The sequence below is a fragment of the Ciona intestinalis genome, unplaced genomic scaffold, assembly GCF_000224145.3.
Source record: "Ciona intestinalis unplaced genomic scaffold, KH HT000119.2, whole genome shotgun sequence".
Taxonomy (NCBI): Eukaryota; Metazoa; Chordata; class Ascidiacea; order Phlebobranchia; family Cionidae; genus Ciona; species Ciona intestinalis.
The window spans coordinates 165226-186978 of NW_004190441.2; the positions used below are offsets into that span (position 1 = coordinate 165226).

General features: G+C 38.0%; 3 protein-coding genes across 4 annotated transcripts; 2 read left to right on the forward strand and 1 right to left on the reverse strand.

The window, feature by feature from the left end:
* The first annotated feature begins 1151 nt into the window (after nucleotides 1-1151).
* tgm2 (transglutiminase) lies at nucleotides 1152-13801 on the forward strand. Of its 2 annotated transcripts, XM_009863288.3 has the most exons (15): nucleotides 1152-1170; nucleotides 3072-3146; nucleotides 4990-5154; nucleotides 5729-5914; nucleotides 6239-6499; nucleotides 6873-7120; nucleotides 7337-7514; nucleotides 7802-7990; nucleotides 8445-8584; nucleotides 9158-9314; nucleotides 9857-10017; nucleotides 10338-10467; nucleotides 12309-12472; nucleotides 12766-12902; nucleotides 13384-13801. In XM_009863288.3, exons 2-15 carry the CDS (start codon nucleotides 3116-3118, stop codon nucleotides 13532-13534), a joined length of 2298 nt encoding a protein of 765 aa, XP_009861590.1. In that variant the 5' UTR covers nucleotides 1152-1170; nucleotides 3072-3115; the 3' UTR covers nucleotides 13535-13801.
* Nucleotides 13802-14358: 557 nt separating this feature from the next.
* Nucleotides 14359-20216, forward strand: LOC100183750. The gene is made up of 9 exons (XM_002130168.5): nucleotides 14359-14488; nucleotides 15289-15372; nucleotides 16028-16138; nucleotides 16777-16966; nucleotides 17339-17465; nucleotides 17786-17931; nucleotides 18358-18507; nucleotides 18767-18911; nucleotides 18981-20216. The coding sequence occupies exons 1-9, from the start codon at nucleotides 14437-14439 to the stop codon at nucleotides 19566-19568; spliced, it is 1593 nt and encodes a 530-aa protein (XP_002130204.1). The 5' UTR covers nucleotides 14359-14436; the 3' UTR covers nucleotides 19569-20216.
* Nucleotides 20195-21663, reverse strand: LOC100181387 (magnesium-dependent phosphatase 1-like). The gene is made up of 6 exons (XM_002130241.5): nucleotides 21516-21663; nucleotides 21211-21271; nucleotides 21010-21120; nucleotides 20736-20843; nucleotides 20540-20625; nucleotides 20195-20475 (listed from the first exon to the last, which is right to left on the reverse strand). Exons 1-6 carry the CDS (start codon nucleotides 21562-21564, stop codon nucleotides 20384-20386), a joined length of 507 nt encoding a protein of 168 aa, XP_002130277.1. The 5' UTR covers nucleotides 21565-21663; the 3' UTR covers nucleotides 20195-20383.
* Between the last annotated feature and the right edge of the window lie 90 nt (nucleotides 21664-21753).

Sequence of the window (21753 nt, forward strand, 5' to 3'; positions counted from 1 at the left end):
GTTTTGTTGGGATAACACCGGTATTTAACCAACGACCGTAGATGCCGCAGACTCCTTCAATGTAAACGCTATTCGACAGCAACACATAATATAGTATAGGGTGGGGTAAGATGGGACATCTTTTTATTATATTCTCATCCCATTCGGTAGTAAACTAAGAATTATAAAATCTTACTCCCAAAGTTGTCGTCTTCTCCCACCCTGCTATACAGAATATAGACAACTTTACTTACTAAACGACCAAGCAACAAGCGACATCCCGCTATAGGAGCAACGCGGTGACAGTGGAGAATAAACAAGCTGGTAATGCCTTCTCAGCATAACGGGAGGGCAATGTCTTTTGGCGACTGTGGCGATAAAAATATAATTCAATTTAAAAACACTCTTGTTTTCTATTTTCTAACTGACCGTTATACATAATGACTTTAAATGCAAATCATATATTCAACGTTTAACTTTCATGTGGAAAAATAATGAACCACATGATACACCGGGAAGTACGCAGTATTTCAAGCGTGACTCTTTATCACGTGACTTGAATCAAAACATGGTCGGGAGAAAGTGACATCACGTCAGCGGAAGATTATTTAGTCGCAACTTCCTCAGTTGGTTCTCCTTCCACCTCGTGATGGATCGAGCGTTGTACAATACCATGTTGTAAAGGTCCGACATCTTAGTGTTATACAATCACACATACTTATATCTTAATATTAAGCTGCTTGATATATATGCCTGATACAGGCTTGCGCCAATCACACACGACGTTTTATACATGCATCATATATAGAAGGGTGGGGGAAGATGGGACACATTTTCGTTCTGCATTCTCGTCGCATTTGGTAACAAACAAAAAACATTCAAGGAGTTATGAATCTGTATTCCCCACGACTTCAATGGACCGTTGATAATTGTTTAAAACACGATTAGAATATTTAGATATTATGTGCTAAAGGTGTCCCATTTCCCCCCCACAGTACTATGATGTATGGTAAAGAGATTTGGACTTTACGTCACAATTCTCATGCGATGTAAATCTCCGACACCGAAGCCATGTGACGTATCGCTTCCTGGACGGCGGTGTTACTTGCATGATGTGACAATTTATCTGCATATGTTGTTTTGTGTGGTGGAGGGCTTGACCAGACAAGCAGTAGACCAGGGTTAACTGAGGTTTGTCAGTTGTTTACATTAACATTACAAATATTACCGATATATTGATATAGATACTATATGTTTAAGCATAAGTATATTACTTAATATACTTACGCATGCAAGATTATAATAACAGTTAAGTGAAGATGCAAGTTTAGTGTTTTGCTACTTCGTAGTCATAATATCTCCCATTCATTGTTATACGTGCGGTCAATATATTTTAAGGCATTCGCCAAACCCTAGAGTTTTGAATGGAAGTCACGTTCAACCTGTTTTACTTTACATTGAAACGAAATAATGTTTTGCTTTTGTTGTTTCAACCGAATAAGCAACGCCTTTGATTAAACCACTTCCCGTCCACTCGTGTTTAGCTGAACACAACGATCATAGTCGACTTTGTTTTCTTGTGTGGTTTAAGCAATTCATCAACTGTGTAAAGCCGATCGTATTTCGCCCTCGGGATAAAAAAAGTAAAAGGCGAAGATTCAAGTGATCGAGCACGAAGTAACAAACGAATGTATTTGCAATTAGACACATCAGCACAACGATAATGACGTCAGGAGAGTTCTGTCTACCCAGTCGTGGTGGAAATTTTCGTATTCGCGAAACCACAAGTTCCAGTTTCGCATATACAGTCTACAGCTATATACAAGTTTCTATTTAGTGACAGAATCTTCGAAATAGCTGTTTTTCGTGCTCTTGTATTCAAAACAACTTGGGTCGAACATTTAGTGGGATTTTCCAGATCTATTTTGATCACTATTGGCGGCACGACCGTATATGCTGTTATGTAGCGGTGGTGGTACACAGTCAACACATGAATAGGGTTACAAACAGTGTGGTCTGTAAGGTTCGAGCTGTATAAGGTAGACAGCATCGTTTGTACAATACCGAATGTTGTGTATAATCAATCGTGGTAACGACCAACACAAGTGTCTATACACGGGCGCCTTTGTTGATAAATGAAACGTGTCTATTACCACAACGGAAATTGTGAACAATTGTGTTTAATCTGCTATTTAACGTGTGGTTGTGGTGTCTGTTATTCGAGGCTTATGTCAAGCGCACCGTGTTTTATGCGACATTGTATATTTAGGCTGTTAGTAATAAAAGCGAACTATACCAAGATATAAAGGGAATTAAACTTGAGATATATTTATTCATTCGTTTCCTAATACCGGGAACTTTACGTACTGTTGCATAGATACAGCGGATTGGTTACTTAGTGCTTGTATGGCTTAACCAGGAGAAACGAACGCAGAGTTTCGGGTTCGCAAAAAAACAAACAATGTGTTGTTTGACGAATACCAGTCCAGCTTATATATTTCGACCTATTTATCAATGAAACTATGTTTGGCAACCGAATATTGTTTGTTTAGTTGCCGGTATCCCATATACGTAGCAAAAGTATCAACGTATATGGGCACAATTTCTCTATTGTTGTCTCTGGCAACTCTCGTTAAATAACCAACCAAGTCTATAGGAATCGACCATCTCGTTGTTTTGTTGCAACTTAAGTTAATATAGAGTCAGCCATAGCCACCGGTCGTTAAGTTTAATGAGAATCGGATGAAATTGGCGCCCTGGTGCGATTTGGTATTGTAATTAAACGGTAGGCAACATACGGTGTCGGCCTATGTCGGTGCACGCGGTATAATTAGAACAGGATAAGGCAGCATTTGTAATTATTAAAACATTTGGATACCTTGTTACAGTGCATGTTACTCTCTTCATTTTGGATGCGCAATCACGTGTGGTGCATTCGGTAGAATACAGTTAGCTTTATAGACGTGGCTGCTGTGTAGTTTTTTTTGAACAGGAACAAAGTTTTATGTCTACTGATGCTACATTACAGCTACTTTGTGAAAAATTACGTATTCCGGACTTTTTATTGTAAAAAATAAATTTCATTTTTTCAGATTACACATTGTGTTAGTAGCTTGAAACAAAGGGGAACTTTATAATGGGAAACCGATCAACGAAAGAAGAAAAAGGTATTTTATTAAAAAAAAAAATATATATAAAATAGTATATATGTCTGTATCTCTTCAACCTCGCACTTTGTTATAGATTCACAGTGTAGCGTTGTAAATGCTATTTATCAATAAAGGGATAGTGAATTTAGGATATATTGTTAAGTTACGCGAGTAGGGTCGGGAAAGATGGGACACAATTTCATTCTATTTTCTCATTACATTTGATAGTAATGTAAAGAGTTGTGAAACCGTATCCTCACGACAACCATAGACCGTTGTTAATTGTTTGAAACGCGATCAGGATATTTGGATATTATGTGCTAAAGGTGTCCCATCTTACCCCATAGTACTATTATAAGTGTATAATAAGTGTAAACCGCATAGACATCTGTTTGGTTTATTCACTATGCTGTATTACATTGGTGTATCGATAAAGACACTTTGTTATTATAATTGGGATTAAATAACCTGGTGGATTGTACCACGCTTAATACGGGTTTAGAGAATTCCTCTTTAAGTTTTTATATTTGCACGCGTTGACGGACACGGGAGTTAAAATACCACGGAATGTTTTAATTCGAGAAGTATTTGAATAGCCAAACATTTGCATTGAACTACAAGGGTAATGATCTTAACATCTGGGGTTGTATATTTAACGGCCAGTTATGTGTTTGATGTGCGAATGTTATAACATTGCTGTTCGGTATGTAGTAGGGTGGGGGAAGATGGGACACGTTTAGAACATAATATCTAAATATCCTGATCGTATTTTAAACAATTAACAACAGTCTATTGGAGTCGTAAGAATACACTTTTATAATTCGTTAAATGTTCTTCGTTTACCACTAAATGGGACGAGGAAATAGAGTTAAAAGTGTCCCATCTTTCCCCATCCTACTATATATTTAAAAAATGGTCTACATATAAAAAAGTCCACAAATATAAAATCATAGATAGTTTGTACAAAGACAGCAGAAAGAACAAATGTTTCGTTGGAACGAAATTTACATATTAGCTTATAAATGCTCATAATATAAACAGCGGGTGGAAACGTCGCTTTGGGGTGGTATAGGGCGCCAACTAACGGCTAGTTCACATACGACCCACTCATAGGAATAAATGCTCAAAAGCTACAATGTTAATACTTATGTCTGTTGTATATTGACGATGCAAGTCTGTAATACTGGAGTTCGATTATACAAGTAGGCGTGACCTTGAAGAAGCTTGTATTGTATATGTACGAACTCAGGTACAATAACAAGCGGTCTATATACGATAATAATAATAATGGTCGTCACCTGGTAAAGGCGACCATTTGGTATTTGATGAATATTTTGTTACAAAGTAAATATTGGAAAAGGATTTTCATATTAGTAGACCGATACATCATTCGGGTTTTAACGCAGAGAATATAAATTACTTTGCCTTATAATTGCAAGTCTTCTAGCGCAAGTTGATCGTTTGTAATAAAGTTTGGACTTCCCGTTCACCGTGTTCTGTTTAAAGCATTAAGTTCAACCCTGTGTTTAGACTTCGCTAAATTAGATTAAACTTCTGATATTAAAGTTAAACCTGGCGACCCATTTCCCCGGGGAGATAATCGTTTCGCCAGCAACGTCAAGACCTAATTTAACCTTTCGATAACTCGATGATGGCTCGTATGTAACAACTGGAAGCAAACTTAGTTAAGTCTCATTCCGCTCCTGCAACTGTACTGCTCGCATCTAAGAAACGTTCCATACAGTTTACTCGATTCTACTTTATAAATATGTCACGATTTCGCCGTAGGTGGTTCGTTATTGGTAAGGGTTGTTGGCAATATATTTAAGTCGTAAATACATTGATTGTTGTTACTTTCCAGATGCTGAAAACGCAGAAGAAGTGAACGAATTCTTGGACGAACATCCCAGGTTTCTTGGTGAATATATCGATCGTAATCCTCACTTGCTGGACAACTATGTGATCGATAACGTGGATGAGGAAACTATACAAAAGTGGTTGGACAAAGTTAGCGGGCCCGCCCCGAGTAAGTAGCTTGTAGGTTTGTTAAGTAGCTGTAATTAAGTCAACTGTGGTAACTTAAATAGGTTAACTCAAGGCCTATGAAGATATATATTTATATATATATAGTAGGCGTGGTTGATACCTTATGGTCACGTGGTGGGCTACAGTTAAACCATATTTGTTACGCTGTTATAAACTAAGGTCTCAGTAAACTGGTCCCGTAATTATAGGAGGGAGTAAACATAAGCCTGGAACAGCAGGGGAGGTGAACACAGAGGTTCCCTTGTCGACGTCCGCGGGATGAAACAGCTTAATTGTGTGCGAGTTTCATATATTTGTATTCTTTGTTCATCCATCGCAAGTGTTCACCTCAATAAACAAAGCTATGAACGTTGTTGGGCGTTTCATTGAATATGAAACCACAATAATTAAGCAGGTGTGCAGTTGTACTATGCAGGCAACACCTAACACCTTTAACACACATATCTATTGCCCGGTATAGACAGCATGAGACGAACACGTAACTGCAGAGGTGAAACTAAAGTATAAGCTCGTATAGATGCGATACAGTGTTAGTAATTCTATTTATTCCACAGCTGAGGTTCTGCAGATCCTACGCGTGAATTACAAGAAAGAGACGAACTGTGTAGACCATCATACAGACAAATATATCCACAACAGTTTGGTGGTTCGAAGGGCGGCGACGTTTGATCTCGGGTTGGTTTTCAAGAACCGAAACTACCGGCCAGCTAAGGATGATATTGTGTTGGAGTTTACCATTGGTAAGTAAAATTACGTAAAGCGGGGTAATTGTAAAACTGTTTAAGAACATGTAGTAAGTTGGGGTAAGATGGGACATGTTTTCATGGGGTAAAATGGTTCACGTTTATTTTTTATTATTCGATTAAGTAGGAAACAAAGACCAATTACGAAATTATATAACCGTATCCTCACAACTCTGAAATATTGGCGTTAATTGTTTAAAACATATTAAAAAAAATGAAATATTACGTGTTAGCGGCATTCATCTTGGCCCACACGATTATATATTATTATTGTTGTGTATTAAATAACAACTGCATATAAATTACAATATATTCGTCCAGGTTCGGACCCTACTATTAAAAACGAGACCAAGATCCGAGTTCCCGTCGGCGATTCGTTGCAAGGGAGTAAATGGACCTGTATGAAGATCAACGAAGATGAGGTAACCAAGGAAGTCACTTTACAAGTGAATATTCCACCAGATGCAATCATCGGGCGTTACAAACTAACTGTGGAGGTGGCCACTGAGTTAAAGGATGGCAGGCAGAAGGAGAGGAAAGTGAAACCGGATATTGTGGTTCTGTTCAACCCGTTTAAACCGGGTAAGTCCATCGTGGTAAATGGTATATTGTTGTCGACATTTGTTTTAAATGTGAAAGAGATTTTCTGGCAATTGTTGGTTTCTTATCCTAAAGAAACGATGTTTAATTTGCCGTTCGGTGAAACATCATCAGGATTTACGGTTAAGTGTCTTGTCCAAGCACCCGTATACGCACATCAGTGGTGGCGGCGTAAACCATAGATCGAACCAGTCTCCAGCACTGGTTTACAGGCGTGCGTACTAACCAATGTGTAACGGTACCGAACTGCCACGACTTGTTACATTTATATGGTCCTTGTACAGCGCGAAGAAAAACTTTGTGACAGAAATATTTAGTTTAATTGTTTTTGATCATCCACATTTTTGTTCACTAGCCGATCCTGTTTACATGGAATCCTCGGTTGAACGTGAGGAATATGTTCTTAACGACACCGGTCGTATTTATGTTGGTCAATGGTATCGCATCGGTGCCAAAGATTGGTTGTTCGGGCAGTTTGAGGAAGGAATATTAGACATCGCGTTGAAGTTGTTGCGCGAACATACAAACGCGCAGAAGAATGCGACGAAAAGTTTAAAGAAGAGAGCTTCACCTGCCTATTGTAGCAGGCTGTTATCTGCTATGGTGATTGCTTAGATCCAGTTGCACTGTGTTTCTGTGATAAGTCTACTTAATATATATATATGTTGGGGTAAGATGGGAAATATTTGCATAACTGTTTAACCGAATCCTCACAAATCTAAGCTAAAATAACATTGTTATTTGTTCAAAACCCAGTTAGGAAATATATGAACATTATATCCATCTTACTCCACAATAATATGACATCATAACATGCAGGTCAACTGTAACGATGACAACGGTGTGTTGTGGGGTCGATGGGACGGCAAGTATGAGGAGGGAGTGAAACCAACCACATGGAGCGGCAGTGTTGCTATATTGAAGCAATGGAATCAAACGAAGATGAATCCGGTCAAGTATGGACAATGCTGGGTCTTCTCCGGGTTGCTTACTACAGGTATTTATATTTTATTAATGTCATTTCATACGGCTATGGTTTCGCTAGATAGTAGTTAGGGACAGCGGGGACATAAACATAAACATACTAATAATCTTCGGTCTTGATATTCACATTCCTGTTCCCATTCGACTGATGTGGTTTCGCTAGATATAGTATATACACAGCGGGAATCTCGTAAGGTTAATCCATTCATGAGCGTCACTATAATTAGATGACGGGGCATTTGGCTACTATTCCCACCAAGTTTTTTTTCACGAACTTAGCAATCACCGTTTGTTTCTCAGTTCTTCGTGCGCTTGGTATTCCCGCCCGTAGCATCACCAACTTCAACTCCGCCCACGACACCGAATACAACATGACAATCGATAAGTTCTTGACCGAGGATGGCGAAAGCGCTGAGGGAACGGGGGATTCTATTTGGAACTTCCATGTTTGGAATGAAGGATTTTTCCGACGACCAGATCTGCCTAAAGGTGTGTTCCTGCACACTATAAATATTGCGTACAATATATGGTGGGGAGGGGAAGATGGGACACCTTTTCATTCTGTTTTCTCCTCACATTTGGAAGTAAACGAAGAACATCCAAAGAATTATAAATCTATATCCTCACGATTCCCATAGACCGTTGTTAATTGTTTGAAACACGAACAGGATATTTAGATATTATGTGATAAAGGTGTCTCGTCTTACCTGAGAGTACTATATAGTGGGGTGGGGTAAGATTGCATTCCCATGTTTGTTACACGTGTTTTTAACAACGCTCTTTTGAATCGAGATGATGCGGTTATATAAACATGTTTTGTGTACTGTCGTTTCAACTAATTTATTCTTCTAAATCGAAGAGATAAAAGTTCAAACATATATGTTACGTTACAATTCATTCGAGTTGCATTGGGCATATTAACCCTGGTATGAACGTGTTGCAGGTTATGACGGTTGGCAAGCTGTTGACGCAACCCCACAGGAGGAGAGTAGTGGCGTGATGCAGTGCGGACCTGCTCCTATCAAAGCCATCAAGAATGGGGAAATATACATTGGATCCGACACTAACTTTGTATTTGCAGAGGTATAGTGGACATTGGGTTGTTGGGTAACCATTTGTGCAGCTGGTACTCGTAAGCTGCTGTAAGAAAACTGTAAGTTTGGTTGATTTGTAAAAACATCACGAAGTGGAATACTGACAGGGTAGAAGAATTCTTGAAAGAAAATTAACCAGAGTTTAAATAGAAGAATGTAACTGTATCACATATTATCATTTAGCTGAGAATACTAGGACTGTACATTTTGATATTTATTTAGCTTGAAATTTAAATAAATGTTTTTTTCAAAGAAACTGTAAAACATGATCGAATCTCTATATACTGTCGGGACTAAATGATGAAGTTTTGAATTTTTGGTGGGCTGGGGGAAGACGGGACACCTTTTTATTCAATTTTCTCGTCTCATTTGGTAGTAAACAAAGAATATTCAAACAATTATAAAACTTTGTTCTCGTGACTCCCATAGACTGTTGTTAATTGTTTAAATGTTTGGTATTTGAGCTAAAGGTGTTCCGTCTCCCCCACCCTACTACGTAGTTGTGAACATTTTTTTCGACTTTTAGAAAAGAAATCCTTTATATCGTGTACGTTCTTCGCAGGTAAACGCTGATCGTGTGTTCTGGGAAGTAAACGACGAAGGAGAAGTAACAAAGATGGTGAAGAATGATAAACGTCACGTGGGAAGGAACATCAGCACCAAAGCTGTTGGGTCAGATGAACGTGAAGATGTAACGCTTCAATATAAGTTTGCCGAAGGTAAGTTGTTACTGGCGGACCCGTTGAATCTGGTCCTGATCTAATGTTCATAAAGTTGAACGATTCTCGTAACGAAACAACATTCACAATCAAGTGCTTCGAAATATGTAACAAACAAAATCAAGTCTAACTAATTGTTTAATATAGGATAGATTTCGCCTGAAATGGCTTCATCAGTTATTTATTTAAACGAAACCAATAAGTTCGACTGGCAAGGTATATCATGTAAATGGAATTGAACAATATACGTTGCCATTAAAACAACGAATATTCGAAATTATAAAACACACAGGTCCCATTTGAATAAGAGAACAAAATATGCCATTTTAGGCGAAATATAGAAACATTATGACAAACTAACCACTGGGCTTAATGAACATATTGTACACGAAACGTGGTGTGGGCAGAATAGTGTTAACAGTATATATCAAAATTTTGTTTCTATAAATTATAAGAATTACATCTTAACTATGATGAAAGGGTTAATTATGCATTGTATTGTAGTTCATTACATGACAGCAACGTTTGTGTTGATATCATAGGAAGCGAGGAGGAAAGAGTTGCCTTTGAACGTGCTTATGCTCATGGTAGGAAAGCTCCTTACCATGAGAAGTTTGTGGTGGAGGAAGAAGGAAACATCAAGATTGACATCAATCCTGTCGGTGACGTCATCAACGGAAGTGACGTGTCTATATCGGTTAAGGTGGGTCGGCATGTTTTATATGTATACTAGGGTGGGGTGTGATGGGATATGATGGAGTGGGGTAAGATGGTATATGGTGGGGTGGGGTAAGATGGGAAACGGTGGGGTAAGATGGAACATGTTTTTGTCCCATTCTCGTCCAAGGTTGTAGTAAACAAAGAACATTCAAATAAATTAAAAAACTGTATCCCCACGACTATAAAATACGCAATTGTTAAACACACGGTTAGGAAATATGAGATTTCACGGCTGACCATATCCACCTAACCCCACAGTAATATTACGTCCATTCTCACATAATATTATATATTCCATTGTAGGTTACAAACGCGAAGGGTGTTGATTGTGACGCAACAATAACCACAGTCATCCACACAATGCTCAATAATGAGGAACGGAAACGATTGCTTAAACGATCACGTGGTACAAGGAAGATAGCTGCAGGAAAAGGTTGGTTTGTTTACATTCAATCTATTCTTTCACATCAACAGTTTGAATGCTGTCACGTGTAGGTTTTTAACCCTTTATACAACAGTTAGGAAAAAAGCACCCACAAAGTTACATACGTGGTAACTTGTAAGTGTGCACAAGGTGTATGGAACAGAACACCTGTGTTATAACGACTGTCGTTGCCCCGCCATGCGAGGATAAATAAGTTACATACATGGTAACTTGTAAGTGTGCACAAAGTGTATGAAACAGAACACCTGTGTTATAACAACTGTCGTTGCCCCGCCATGCGAGGATAAATAAGTTACATACGTGGTAACTTGTAAGTGTGCACAAGGTGTATGAAACAGAACACCTGTGTTATAACAACTGTCGTTGCCCCGCCATGCGAGGATAAATAAGTTACATACATGGTAACTTGTAAGTGTGCACAAAGTGTATGAAACAGAACACCTGTGTTATAACAACTGTCGTTGCCCCGCCATGCGAGGATAAATAAGTTACATACGTGGTAACTTGTAAGTGTGCACGAGGTTTATGAAACAGAACACCTGTGTTATAACAACTGTCGTTGCCCCGCCATAGCCTCGAGGAAATACAATAAGTTACATACGTGGTAACTTGTAAGTGTGCACAAGGTGTATGGAACAGAACACCTGTGTTATAACAACTGTCGTTGCCCCGCCATGCGAGGATAAATAAGTTACATACGTGGTAACTTGTAAGTGTGCACAAGGTGTATGAAACAGAACACCTGTGTTATAACAACTGTCGTTGCCCCGCCATGCGAGGATTAATAAGTTACATACATGGTAACTTGTAAGTGTGCACAAAGTGTATGAAACAGAACACCCGTGTTATAACAACTGTCGTTGCCCCGCCGTGCAAAGATAAATAAGTTACATACGTGGTAACTTGTAAGTGTGCACGAGGTTTATGAAACAGAACACCTGTGTTATAACAACTGTCGTTGCCCCGCCATGTTGCCAGTAGGAAAAAAAAGTTACATACGTGGTAACTTGTAAGTGTGCACGAGGTGTATGAAACAGAACACCTGTGTTATAACAACTGTCGTTGCCCCGCCATGCGAGGATAAATAAGTTACATACGTGGTAACTTGTAAGTGTGCACAAGGTGTATGAAACAGAACACCTGTGTTATAACAACTGTCGTTGCCCCGCCATGCGAGGATTAATAAGTTACATACGTGGTAACTTGTAAGTGTGCACAAAGTGTATGAAACAGAACACCTGTGTTATAACAACTGTCGTTGCCCCGCCATGCGAGGATAAATAAGTTACATACATGGTAACTTGTAAGTGTGCACAAGGTGTATGAAACAGAACACCTGTGTTATAACAACTGTCGTTGCCCCGCCGTAGCACAATAGGAATAAAAAAGTTACATACGTGGTAACTTGTAAGTGTGCACAAAGTGTATGAAACAGAACACCCGTGTTATAACAACTGTCGTTGCCCCGCCGTGCAAAGATAAATAAGTTACATACGTGGTAACTTGTAAGTGTGCACGAGGTTTATGAAACAGAACACCTGTGTTATAACGACTGTCGTTGCCCCGCCATAGGTTTTTAGCCCTTTATACAACAGTTAGGAAAAAAACACCCACAAAGTTACATACGTGGTAACTTGTAAGTGTGCACGAGGTGTATGGAACAGAACACCTGTGTTATAACAACTGTCGTTGCCCCGCCATGCCAGGATAAATAAGTTACATACATTAATATTAAACTTATGTTCAATATACATCTGATCAATGAGAATAATTGAACCTTGTTACCGAATATTTAAATTAAAATATCCCCATACTATTCAACCAATCAGATGACGTAGAAAGTTTCAAGTTTGGTTTTGGTGATTACGGGCGCCACCTATCGGATGAGAATGTGATCCGCGTTACCACCACTGTGCGTGTGAAGGAAACCAATAAACTTTACGTGGATCAATACGACATTCAGATCGAGAGTCCGCAATGTTTGGAACTTATTGTAAGTAATATTACCAGCTTTGCTGACTTTAGTATTTTCTTAGATTTGTCTTTTTTCCTTGGTTGTAGGTTGGGGTAAGATGGGACGTGTTTTTGTTTATCGTCCCATTTGGTATTGGACAAACAATACACACATAATTATATATCTTTATATTCATGACTTTAAAAGATCGTTGTTAATTGTTAAAAACATGATTAAGAAATTGAGATATTATGTGCTAACAGTATCCCATCTTACCCCACAGTACCCACGGTATAAAAACATGATTGAGCATTTTCCATTGTTATTCACAGTGTGCAGATGAGTTGAAAGTGAGGGAGTATCAGCCAATCCGATTCAAGATCACCAACCCACTGAAAGTGGCGATGACGTCAGCTGTGTTTAGTTTGCAAGGGAGTGGAATATCAAGCGGGAAGAGCTTTGAAGTGCCGTGAGTATAATGCGTATGATGGATAGGGATAACAAAGCTTTGTGTATGGCGCCATGGCTCCTACTACATGCCATGGCACGACGCCATGGCTCCTACTACATGCCATGCCATAACGCCGCGGCATTTCCGGCGCAGAGGATGAATAACTTGGTGACCGAATTGTTGTTACACACATAGTGTTCGAACATTGCATTGCACGCAGCAATTAAAGATAAGGTGGGGAAGATGGGGCACCTTTTCATTCTCTTTTCATGTTTGATAGTAAACAAAGAACATTCAAAGAATTATAAAACTGTATCCTCACAACTCCAATATACCATTGTAAATTGTCACGATCAAGGATGTTTGGATATTATGTGCTAAATGTGTCTCGTCTTCCCCACTCTACTGTTAATGCAGTAGTGTACATGCGCATGCAGTTCCATGTGTTTACTGTTGGTGTGTAATAATAAGGAAACAAACAATTTCCATCCATATTTAGATCACCGATCGAACCCGGTGAGACATACACGAGCCCTGAGATGGAGGTTCGACCTTACAGAAGCAGTCGAGCAACAACAATTCTCGGCGATTTTGATTGCAATGAAATATGGAACATCAAAGCTAGGAAGCGAGTTTCCGTCAATTTCTAAGCAAGGGGTTTCAGTTCATACTGCTTGTGTTCCCACTAGTATATATAATCATTGTGTCTTATATACCCGGTAATATTAATCTAAAGTTGCACCATTCATAACCATGCAGATGTATTCCCCATGTCCTTATATAATGCAGTACGCTTCATGTGCCTTATATAAATTGCAGCTGTGTCTTACGTGGTCGCTGCTTGTTATGCCGCCTATAATTGCAAGCCGAATGTTAACTGTACATAATATGACATTAAACCAGATGCAACATAATAATACACGTGTTATAAATATCCGCTACCGGTTAAAGAACTTCTTACATTAACACTAAGATTCACTTTGAACAAAGGCAAAGGTCACCCGACACTTTTACGTAACACCCTATTATAGCACGATCGCATTCAAAATCGAGTTTTTCTTGACAAGTGCGCCAGTGTTTCCGGGTGCCAGACATCTGCAGCTCACTGTTTTAAATCTGTAACCTTAAAGTTAAATAGAAATATATTTGGAAACACTTTTTCACTGATGGTCGATCCATTCACTCCAGGCGTGTCCATTCAACCGCGTCCGGTGATACACCGTGTGGAGTTATTAAGTTTAGACAGAACTTGTTTAGCAAACAATAAAAAAGCGGAATTGCAAAAGTATGAAATAAAACTGATACTTAGAGGAAAGGTATTAGATAAAATGACTGCATTTCAATATTTGTTCGCCAAAAATAAAATTATTAAATATAATATATTTTTGATGGATTTGGAAGTTGCAGCAGCATTACTATAATGGCGAATACAAAAGCGGTTTGTGGTTTTTAGCATTTTGCCTTAAAGTATTTTTTTATTTTTTTTCTGTAGATTTTATTTGAAATGATTTAAAACTTTACGGATGTATTAAAGTAAAACCACAACCCAAGGATGGGAAAAAACAAAGTAGACAATGATGAAAGCGGCGGTCAACAAAAATGCGGTAAGTATGGTCTTATGTATAGTAGGTTAGGTAAGATGGTTCATGTTTTCACTTTCATGTATCGTCACATTTGGTAGCAAACAAACATATTTGCCGAGTTATATAACGTAGCTCACGACTCAAGATCGTTCTTAATTGTTAAAACACGATTAAAAACCATGAGATATTACGTGGTAACGGTAACCTTTCCCCGGCAGCGCTTAGGTCATTTTTTAAAACATTTTCCAATCACAAACATATAACATATATGAGCCCAAAAAATTGACCGTCAGCAAATATTTGTACTTGAACCAGTAGTGACGTTTGTTTGTATCCGCTTGACTTACAGTCCGTTTCAAACCCTCTCATCCATATCCACACAGCTTATGCTTTGTTCTGTACAATAGGGACCAAGGAAATAGCCGGGTAGACTATGCCCGTGAAGTTTCTATAAAACACATATTGTAGGGTGGGGTAAGATGGAACACCTTTATATTCTATTTTCTCGTTCCATTTGGTAGTGAATAAATAACATTCATAAAATTATAAAACCGTATCCTTACAACTCCTATAGACCGTTGTTAGCTGTTTAAAACAAGATCAGGGTGTTTGGATATCGTGTGCTAAAGGTATCCTATCTCCCCCACCGTACTAAAACACCAATCGGGCTTAACTGCGGCATAAACCACGCCACAGTTGGTTGAAACGAGTAATTTATCAACTACTTATTTGACTACACGAATATGGCTTTATTTTCATCTTTAACTATAATGACTAATTAAAGAAATATAAACACATAAAGTAAATCCTTGTATTTACAGGATCCACAACCCGACACGATGTTGTAACCTGGGTGTTTTCCATGTTGTTTATCATTGCTTGGCTTGGCTGCATGTGGGCGTGGGGTAAGTTGCATTCAGTGTTTACGACCTTCATATTATTCTTGGTTTGTTCATATTATTATTTTTAGCGCAAAAATAAAGTTTAATACCAAAAGTGATGAAACCAAAAATATGACCTTTTGGTTTAAACATCACCCGCAATTTCATCTACGTTCAATTAATTGGAAATATGACGCAGAAAGTACAATATTAAGCACGATGGTCACGATTATGGTTATTGCGTGCACCCCTTGTACAATGAAGATATATAATACATTATAACATAATTAGCTATGATGTGTCAACGTGACTTTAATCTAGGAAATTCCAAATTGCAATAAATGTCTTTATTTATAACTTGTTCTGGTGAGGAGCGAATATTTGTGTCACGTAAGTTCACGAAATAATAAAAAGCGGAAAAGTAATCCTGTTTTTCTTCTTGTTTATGAATGGTAGCTTTTGCAATAGTAAATATATTTATTTTACTTTGGTAAAAGATTCCCATATTTCATCATCACGTTTTTATTTTACCAACGCTCTTTTAGAGTCGTGAGGCCACGATTAAAAACATCGGTTAATGTTCTTTGTTTACAACCAAATGAGAGGATAAAAGAGAATGCCTCATCTTTTTCCAACTTAAAATTGTTTTTTTTTCTTATTTAAAATTGTTTCCGTATAGGCGCCTCCAAGGGTTGGAACGCACAGTCGGGCTACACATACGAAAGCGTGAACAATTCCATGATAAGATTCTTACCTGAACCTTACTTTTGCAATGATACTTCAATACCAGGTTGGGAGGTTTATTTACCTTGTGTGTTTTATATAAGGATGACAAACAAGGAATATGTCATTGTGTTTTATTGTCATTAGCGATTTTTGTGCGTGATTGTTTTTCTGTATGGCTGATAATTTAGACAACCCACGTTATTGCCTATTGGACAGAGACACGTACGCCCGCAACCAACTTAGCCACGGCGCCGGAATATTAATTGCATTTATCCGTGCAAATTGTTTTACAGTTTGAGCTAATGTATCCTTAAACACTCAATGCTAATAGATTGAGCGCTTACTAATGGGTTGTATCTGAATATACAGCGTACAACACAGGTGTATGCTGGCATGGACACAATGTTGTAAATGTTCCCTCCAAAATATGAAGCTTAATGTTTCATAATGAAGGTGGCTCGGGTTTAATATATGTTCGATCACATGTGGTGTAACACAAGACAAGGGTCATGAACCTTCTGGTTGTTCCGCAACTCACGGACGAGTGGTCGCTGAAATAAAAGCTGGCCCCAAACGTTCAACATACACCGTATACAGACGACCGATAAAATTCAACTTACACCTTCACAACGTAAACCTTTATTCAACGGAATAAACTACAAGATATTCGAATCGCGATGACATCGTTTAATTTAAACACAGGTCGTTCGGGAGCAGACTGTGTTGGTACTTGGTATTTCTGGAAGCTTCCACCCGACCAAGCAACAATATTAACTCACGCAATCGTGTGGTTGTTCTACTGCCTTCACCAAGGCTTTATATGGGCGTTAATATACAGAGCTCAACTTACCGTGTCAAGGCGGAAAGATGGCGCGCGTACCAAGAAATACGGGTGAGTTGGTTTAGCTACGGTTGGCGTGGAAATGACTAACTGAAGACTTAGCAGCAAGCTTGTTGTGAATGAGTTCAACCGGGTATTTGTTACTTTGGTGATTTGAGATAATTTGGTCTGTTTCTGTATTCGCTACACTATAGTGGGCTGGGGTAATTAAGACGGTTCAAGTTTTCATTTCTATTTATCGTTCCATTTGATTGTAAACAAACAATATTTACACGGTCGTATAAACGTATCCCCATGACTCTAAAAGAACGTTGTTAATTGTTAAAAACATGATTGGGAAATATGGGATATTAGTTGCTAACGGAATTCACCGTCCCGCATAGTGTATACACCGAACTCCTTAACCCAAACGACTTGGTTTAGGAGTGAAATGCGATGGTTTAATTGGTCGCTACTTGGTGTGAACGCTGTGTTTCATATCTTGCATCTGGTACAAACGCATTGGACGTATGATGGAACCGCACAAGACGTCGCAGTTTCATCCTCGCAGGTGATAACCAATGCAAATGATTTGTGTTTCCGATGCAAGATTTTAAACATGTAATTTGTATTTGCTTGTCAGCTTTAAAAATGTGTGAATATTTTATCAACTTATTGTTTAAAAGCGTCACAGCAGTAGCCAAGTAACATTGCACGTTATTTGGGATGCATCGCATGCTTTATTAAAGTTACGTTTGGGTGCGTGTTCTTATACTGTTACAGTTGCAAAGTAAAATAAAATATTATTTTCCATAAAATGACATCATCAGTCAATTATTGAAATATATAATTAATCTCCATGTTCAGTTCTAAGTTCATAATTTCCCCCAGGCTTCCGTCATTATGATGATTTGTTTTATTCTTTTAATGGAATATCGAGACAGAGGAATTATATTAATGTGGCCGAACCCAAGCTCTGATGATAAACTTGCAAAATATCTTCGACTTAATCAAGGTCCCGTACAACTTATACGAAAGTGAGTGACGGGCTATGAACGCATGAAATTTATTTCGTCTTTTAAAATCTAAGAATGAAATTTGTTTTGGATAAAAGGCGTGACTGTTACACCAGAATTGAATGAAAAACACAATGGAAGTGTGACATCGTGTTTTAACTTCAAGTGAAAATGTTTAACTGTTATAAAAGATTGGGGTAAGATGGGGCATGTTTGCGTGTTATTTTATCGTCCCGTTTGAACAAAGAATGTTTATAGAATTATAACCGTATCCTCACGACTCTAAAAGAGCGTTGGTGATTGTCCAAAAAACAGGATTACGAAATATAGAATTTTATGTGCTAACGGTGTCCCATCTACCTTCACGGCAATATGCAATGTTATGACAAAGTTATTATCGGTTATCGGGCAGCTTATGCTTTGAACAAATACATTTTCTATTTCCAGGTATCATGGGTTTATCTTCTCGTGGGCGACAATATACACATTCTGGTATCATCCCATGGAAAATACATGGGGACATACATTTGGTTTCTTTCACACAGCTATGGTGTTGTTGCAGGGAAGTCTCATCTACACTGACATGCATCTTAACAGGTTGGTATTGAGATGATGTTGATCGCTTTTATGTAAACTTATTAAGACGGTCCACGTTTTCATTCTCTTTACCGTCCCATTTAATAGTAAATACAGAATATTCACAGAATTATATAAATATATCCTGATGACTCTAAAAAGAGCGTTGTTAATCGTTAAAAACACAGTGGAAACTATGTGCTAGGTGTCCCATCTTACCCCAAAGTATTACACTAACTGGCTTACTGGTTCTTAATTGTACCATTTTGTTTCACCATAGATACTGGAGATTGTTGAACGAGGTGTGGGTGTTCGCGCATGGTACCGTGATTGCGGTTCAAACCAGCAACCCCGATGTAGCAGGAGGAAGCTCTTTGTGGCCAATATTTACATTCGGGTTTGGATTTGTCCTTGCGTTTACACAGGTAAGGTCGTGTGTTATATTTGCACCACATCGTAAACAACGATTAGGAATAACACAACTGCATGTTCAGGTGTTTAGTTTCCCTTTCTGGAAGAAAATCTCGCCGTATTTTCGAATCATCCCAGTTTTGATATTTCTCACGATCGTTCTTGCGCTTTGTGGGACCGTGGTGAAAGGAAAGGAACCGGGTCAAACAGGTTTCAGCCGGATTTACGAAATGTTTTTCATTCCGGCCGAGGAATATATGATGCTCCTCTTTTCATGGCTGTTCCTTTACATATTTATTCGGATCGAAGCAGCGATCATCGGGGATAAGAAACTAGATTCGAATTATGAAATGTCGCCAACCAAACAGGCGTTCTACCTCGCTGGTGTGGTGATGGTCTACGCAGCTTTTGTCCTCATCTCATATTTCTGGAGGTTTGCCAACGGTGATATGCTCACACTCATGATCATCTTCGTGTTCATCTTTTCGTTCGGATGTTGCATCACCGTCATGTTGTTCAAACAGATAATGGGCCCACACCGTAGCATGGTGAGACCTGCATGCGTAGGTAACGCAAGCCCAACCAAGTTTAGTGAAACCGAGACAACACAGCCGTCCACCAACAGTTCGGTGGGCAACGACAACGGCGCTTACGAAGCCGAATCTTTTTAACTTTTAAGTGACGAATAAAAGGTTATTGTGCACCAGTGTTACTTTTAAGTTTAACCCGCTCTTGAAATTTGTTACCGAGCAAAATAATTACCCACAGCTACAGATTGCGAAAATGTTCCCTATTTAATATTAATATAGTATTGTGGGGTAAGATGGGATACCGTTAGCACACAATATCCCATATTCCCTAATCGTGTTTTAGACAGCAATTAACAACTTTCTTTTAGTTTAGATAAGTAATAATAATTTAGTAAATATTTTTTGTACTTCTAAATGATACTGAATAAAAACATGGGCCATCTTACCCCACTCTACTGCTTACCAAATCACCACATTGTTACAATCTTGTGGATTATTTACATCGTGGAGATTTGCGCCTATAAATGCTACTTCACCTAATTGCTTGTTTTTTGTATTCTGTGTAAATGTTTTTTTCTACGTTGCGACACGCCAAGGGTCGTGGCCAGGGTTTGCAATTTAGTATGGGAGCAATTTCACGTTGCACAACTTGTCTGCTATGTAATTTAATACGTCAGCTAAGTTAGTTGCTTTTTGCATGTGTTTGTTGTGGTTTATGAAACACCCGAGTTATAACGACTGTTCTTGCCCTATTAGAAGGATAAATAGGTTGCATTAACTCATTTTAAATACCACCATGATAACCAGAAGAAATTTGAATGAAAAGCAAAATAAGTTCAGAAGTCCACTGAGTAAAATTTATAAATAATATCGCAATAAAGAATTTGAAATTTAAAGGAAAACATACGATGTATGACAAGTCTCGAGCCACGATACAAAGAGAAGAAAAACATTAATTAAGGGCGGTTCCGATTTCGCTGAAACTTGTTAAAACCATCTTTGATTTCCTTCCAGTTAATTCCATGTTCAACAAAGATACAAGTGACACCTACGCAAGAAAATATTAATTGTTTTTATAGTTTTGTACACAACACACAAATAATGGTATTTACCTTTTTCTGAGACATCACTCACATTCCTGTATTCGTCATCAAAAAAGATCATGTCCTCATATTTTATACCAGTTGTTGCATGGAACCTTTACATGCATAGTAATCACACCAGGGTCAAATTAACTTAGTTTTTTATCAACAGTGAATCTTAACAGCCACCATATTGGCACATGAATAAGTTTGTAACGAAACCTACTTTGAAAAATGATTCTTTTTGCATCCTGGGTAAATCTGTTTGTGTGAAATGTATTTGTTTAAATCAAATTTCTCCAAAAGATTGTTTGCTTCAGCAGTGCAACTGGTTCTGAATAAAATGTTTAAAACTTAGGGCAAATTTATGCATTTAGAACAAGAAAATAAGACAATTATTTAAACTTAAGACAGCAGTGAAGAATCCATCACTTGGACCAGAGGTTTGTGTACAACTGTTAGCAGATAAGGTGGAAAATTTTTCCAACTAACTAAAATACCTTGATGCGACAGCAATAGTGTAACCATCTGCGTTCAGCTGTTTTAAAATATCTTTCGAATCTGGATACAAAAGAATTTTTGCCTGCCGACTGTCAAGAACATTCCCATCACTAAATAGAAATCATAAGTAAATAAAATAAATACAACTTACCAATTATTTCAATAATTATGGTATTTTAATTTGTAAATCTATATCTTACCTATCTTTGTGGAATGGTGGTGTAAAATGAGTGTCAACCCAAAAAGGCCATAACGTGTAATCTAGTAAAAAATAAAACAACCAGATTTTAATTATTGATACCAGTGAAGAATCCTCCAGTAGATTACGCTGGTGGAAAGTGTTAGAGGTTCGTAGTTAGGGGTTATTAGTAGTTACGTTTAGCAGTTAGCAAATAACATAGGGGACTAGCAACAAATTATTAAGTTAACATGTCTAAAGTTTACTATAAGAATGGCATAACTTTTTAGCAACATCACAACAACAAAGTTATCGACATAAACATACCTAGGTCAAAAACTACGAGTTTTGGCTTAGGACCATGACCACTTTCCATTCCTTAAAAAACGAACTTTACGTTAAGTTTCTTCGTTTACCTTCCAGTTCCAACTTCCCGCTTGCTACATATTACACGCCAGTTTATACACACAACTGGAAACAAACTTTTTCTTTTGATACTTATTTAATTTAGGTTTGGTTATATTCTTTTTGCAAAAACAAATAAATTTAACACACTAAGGGTATA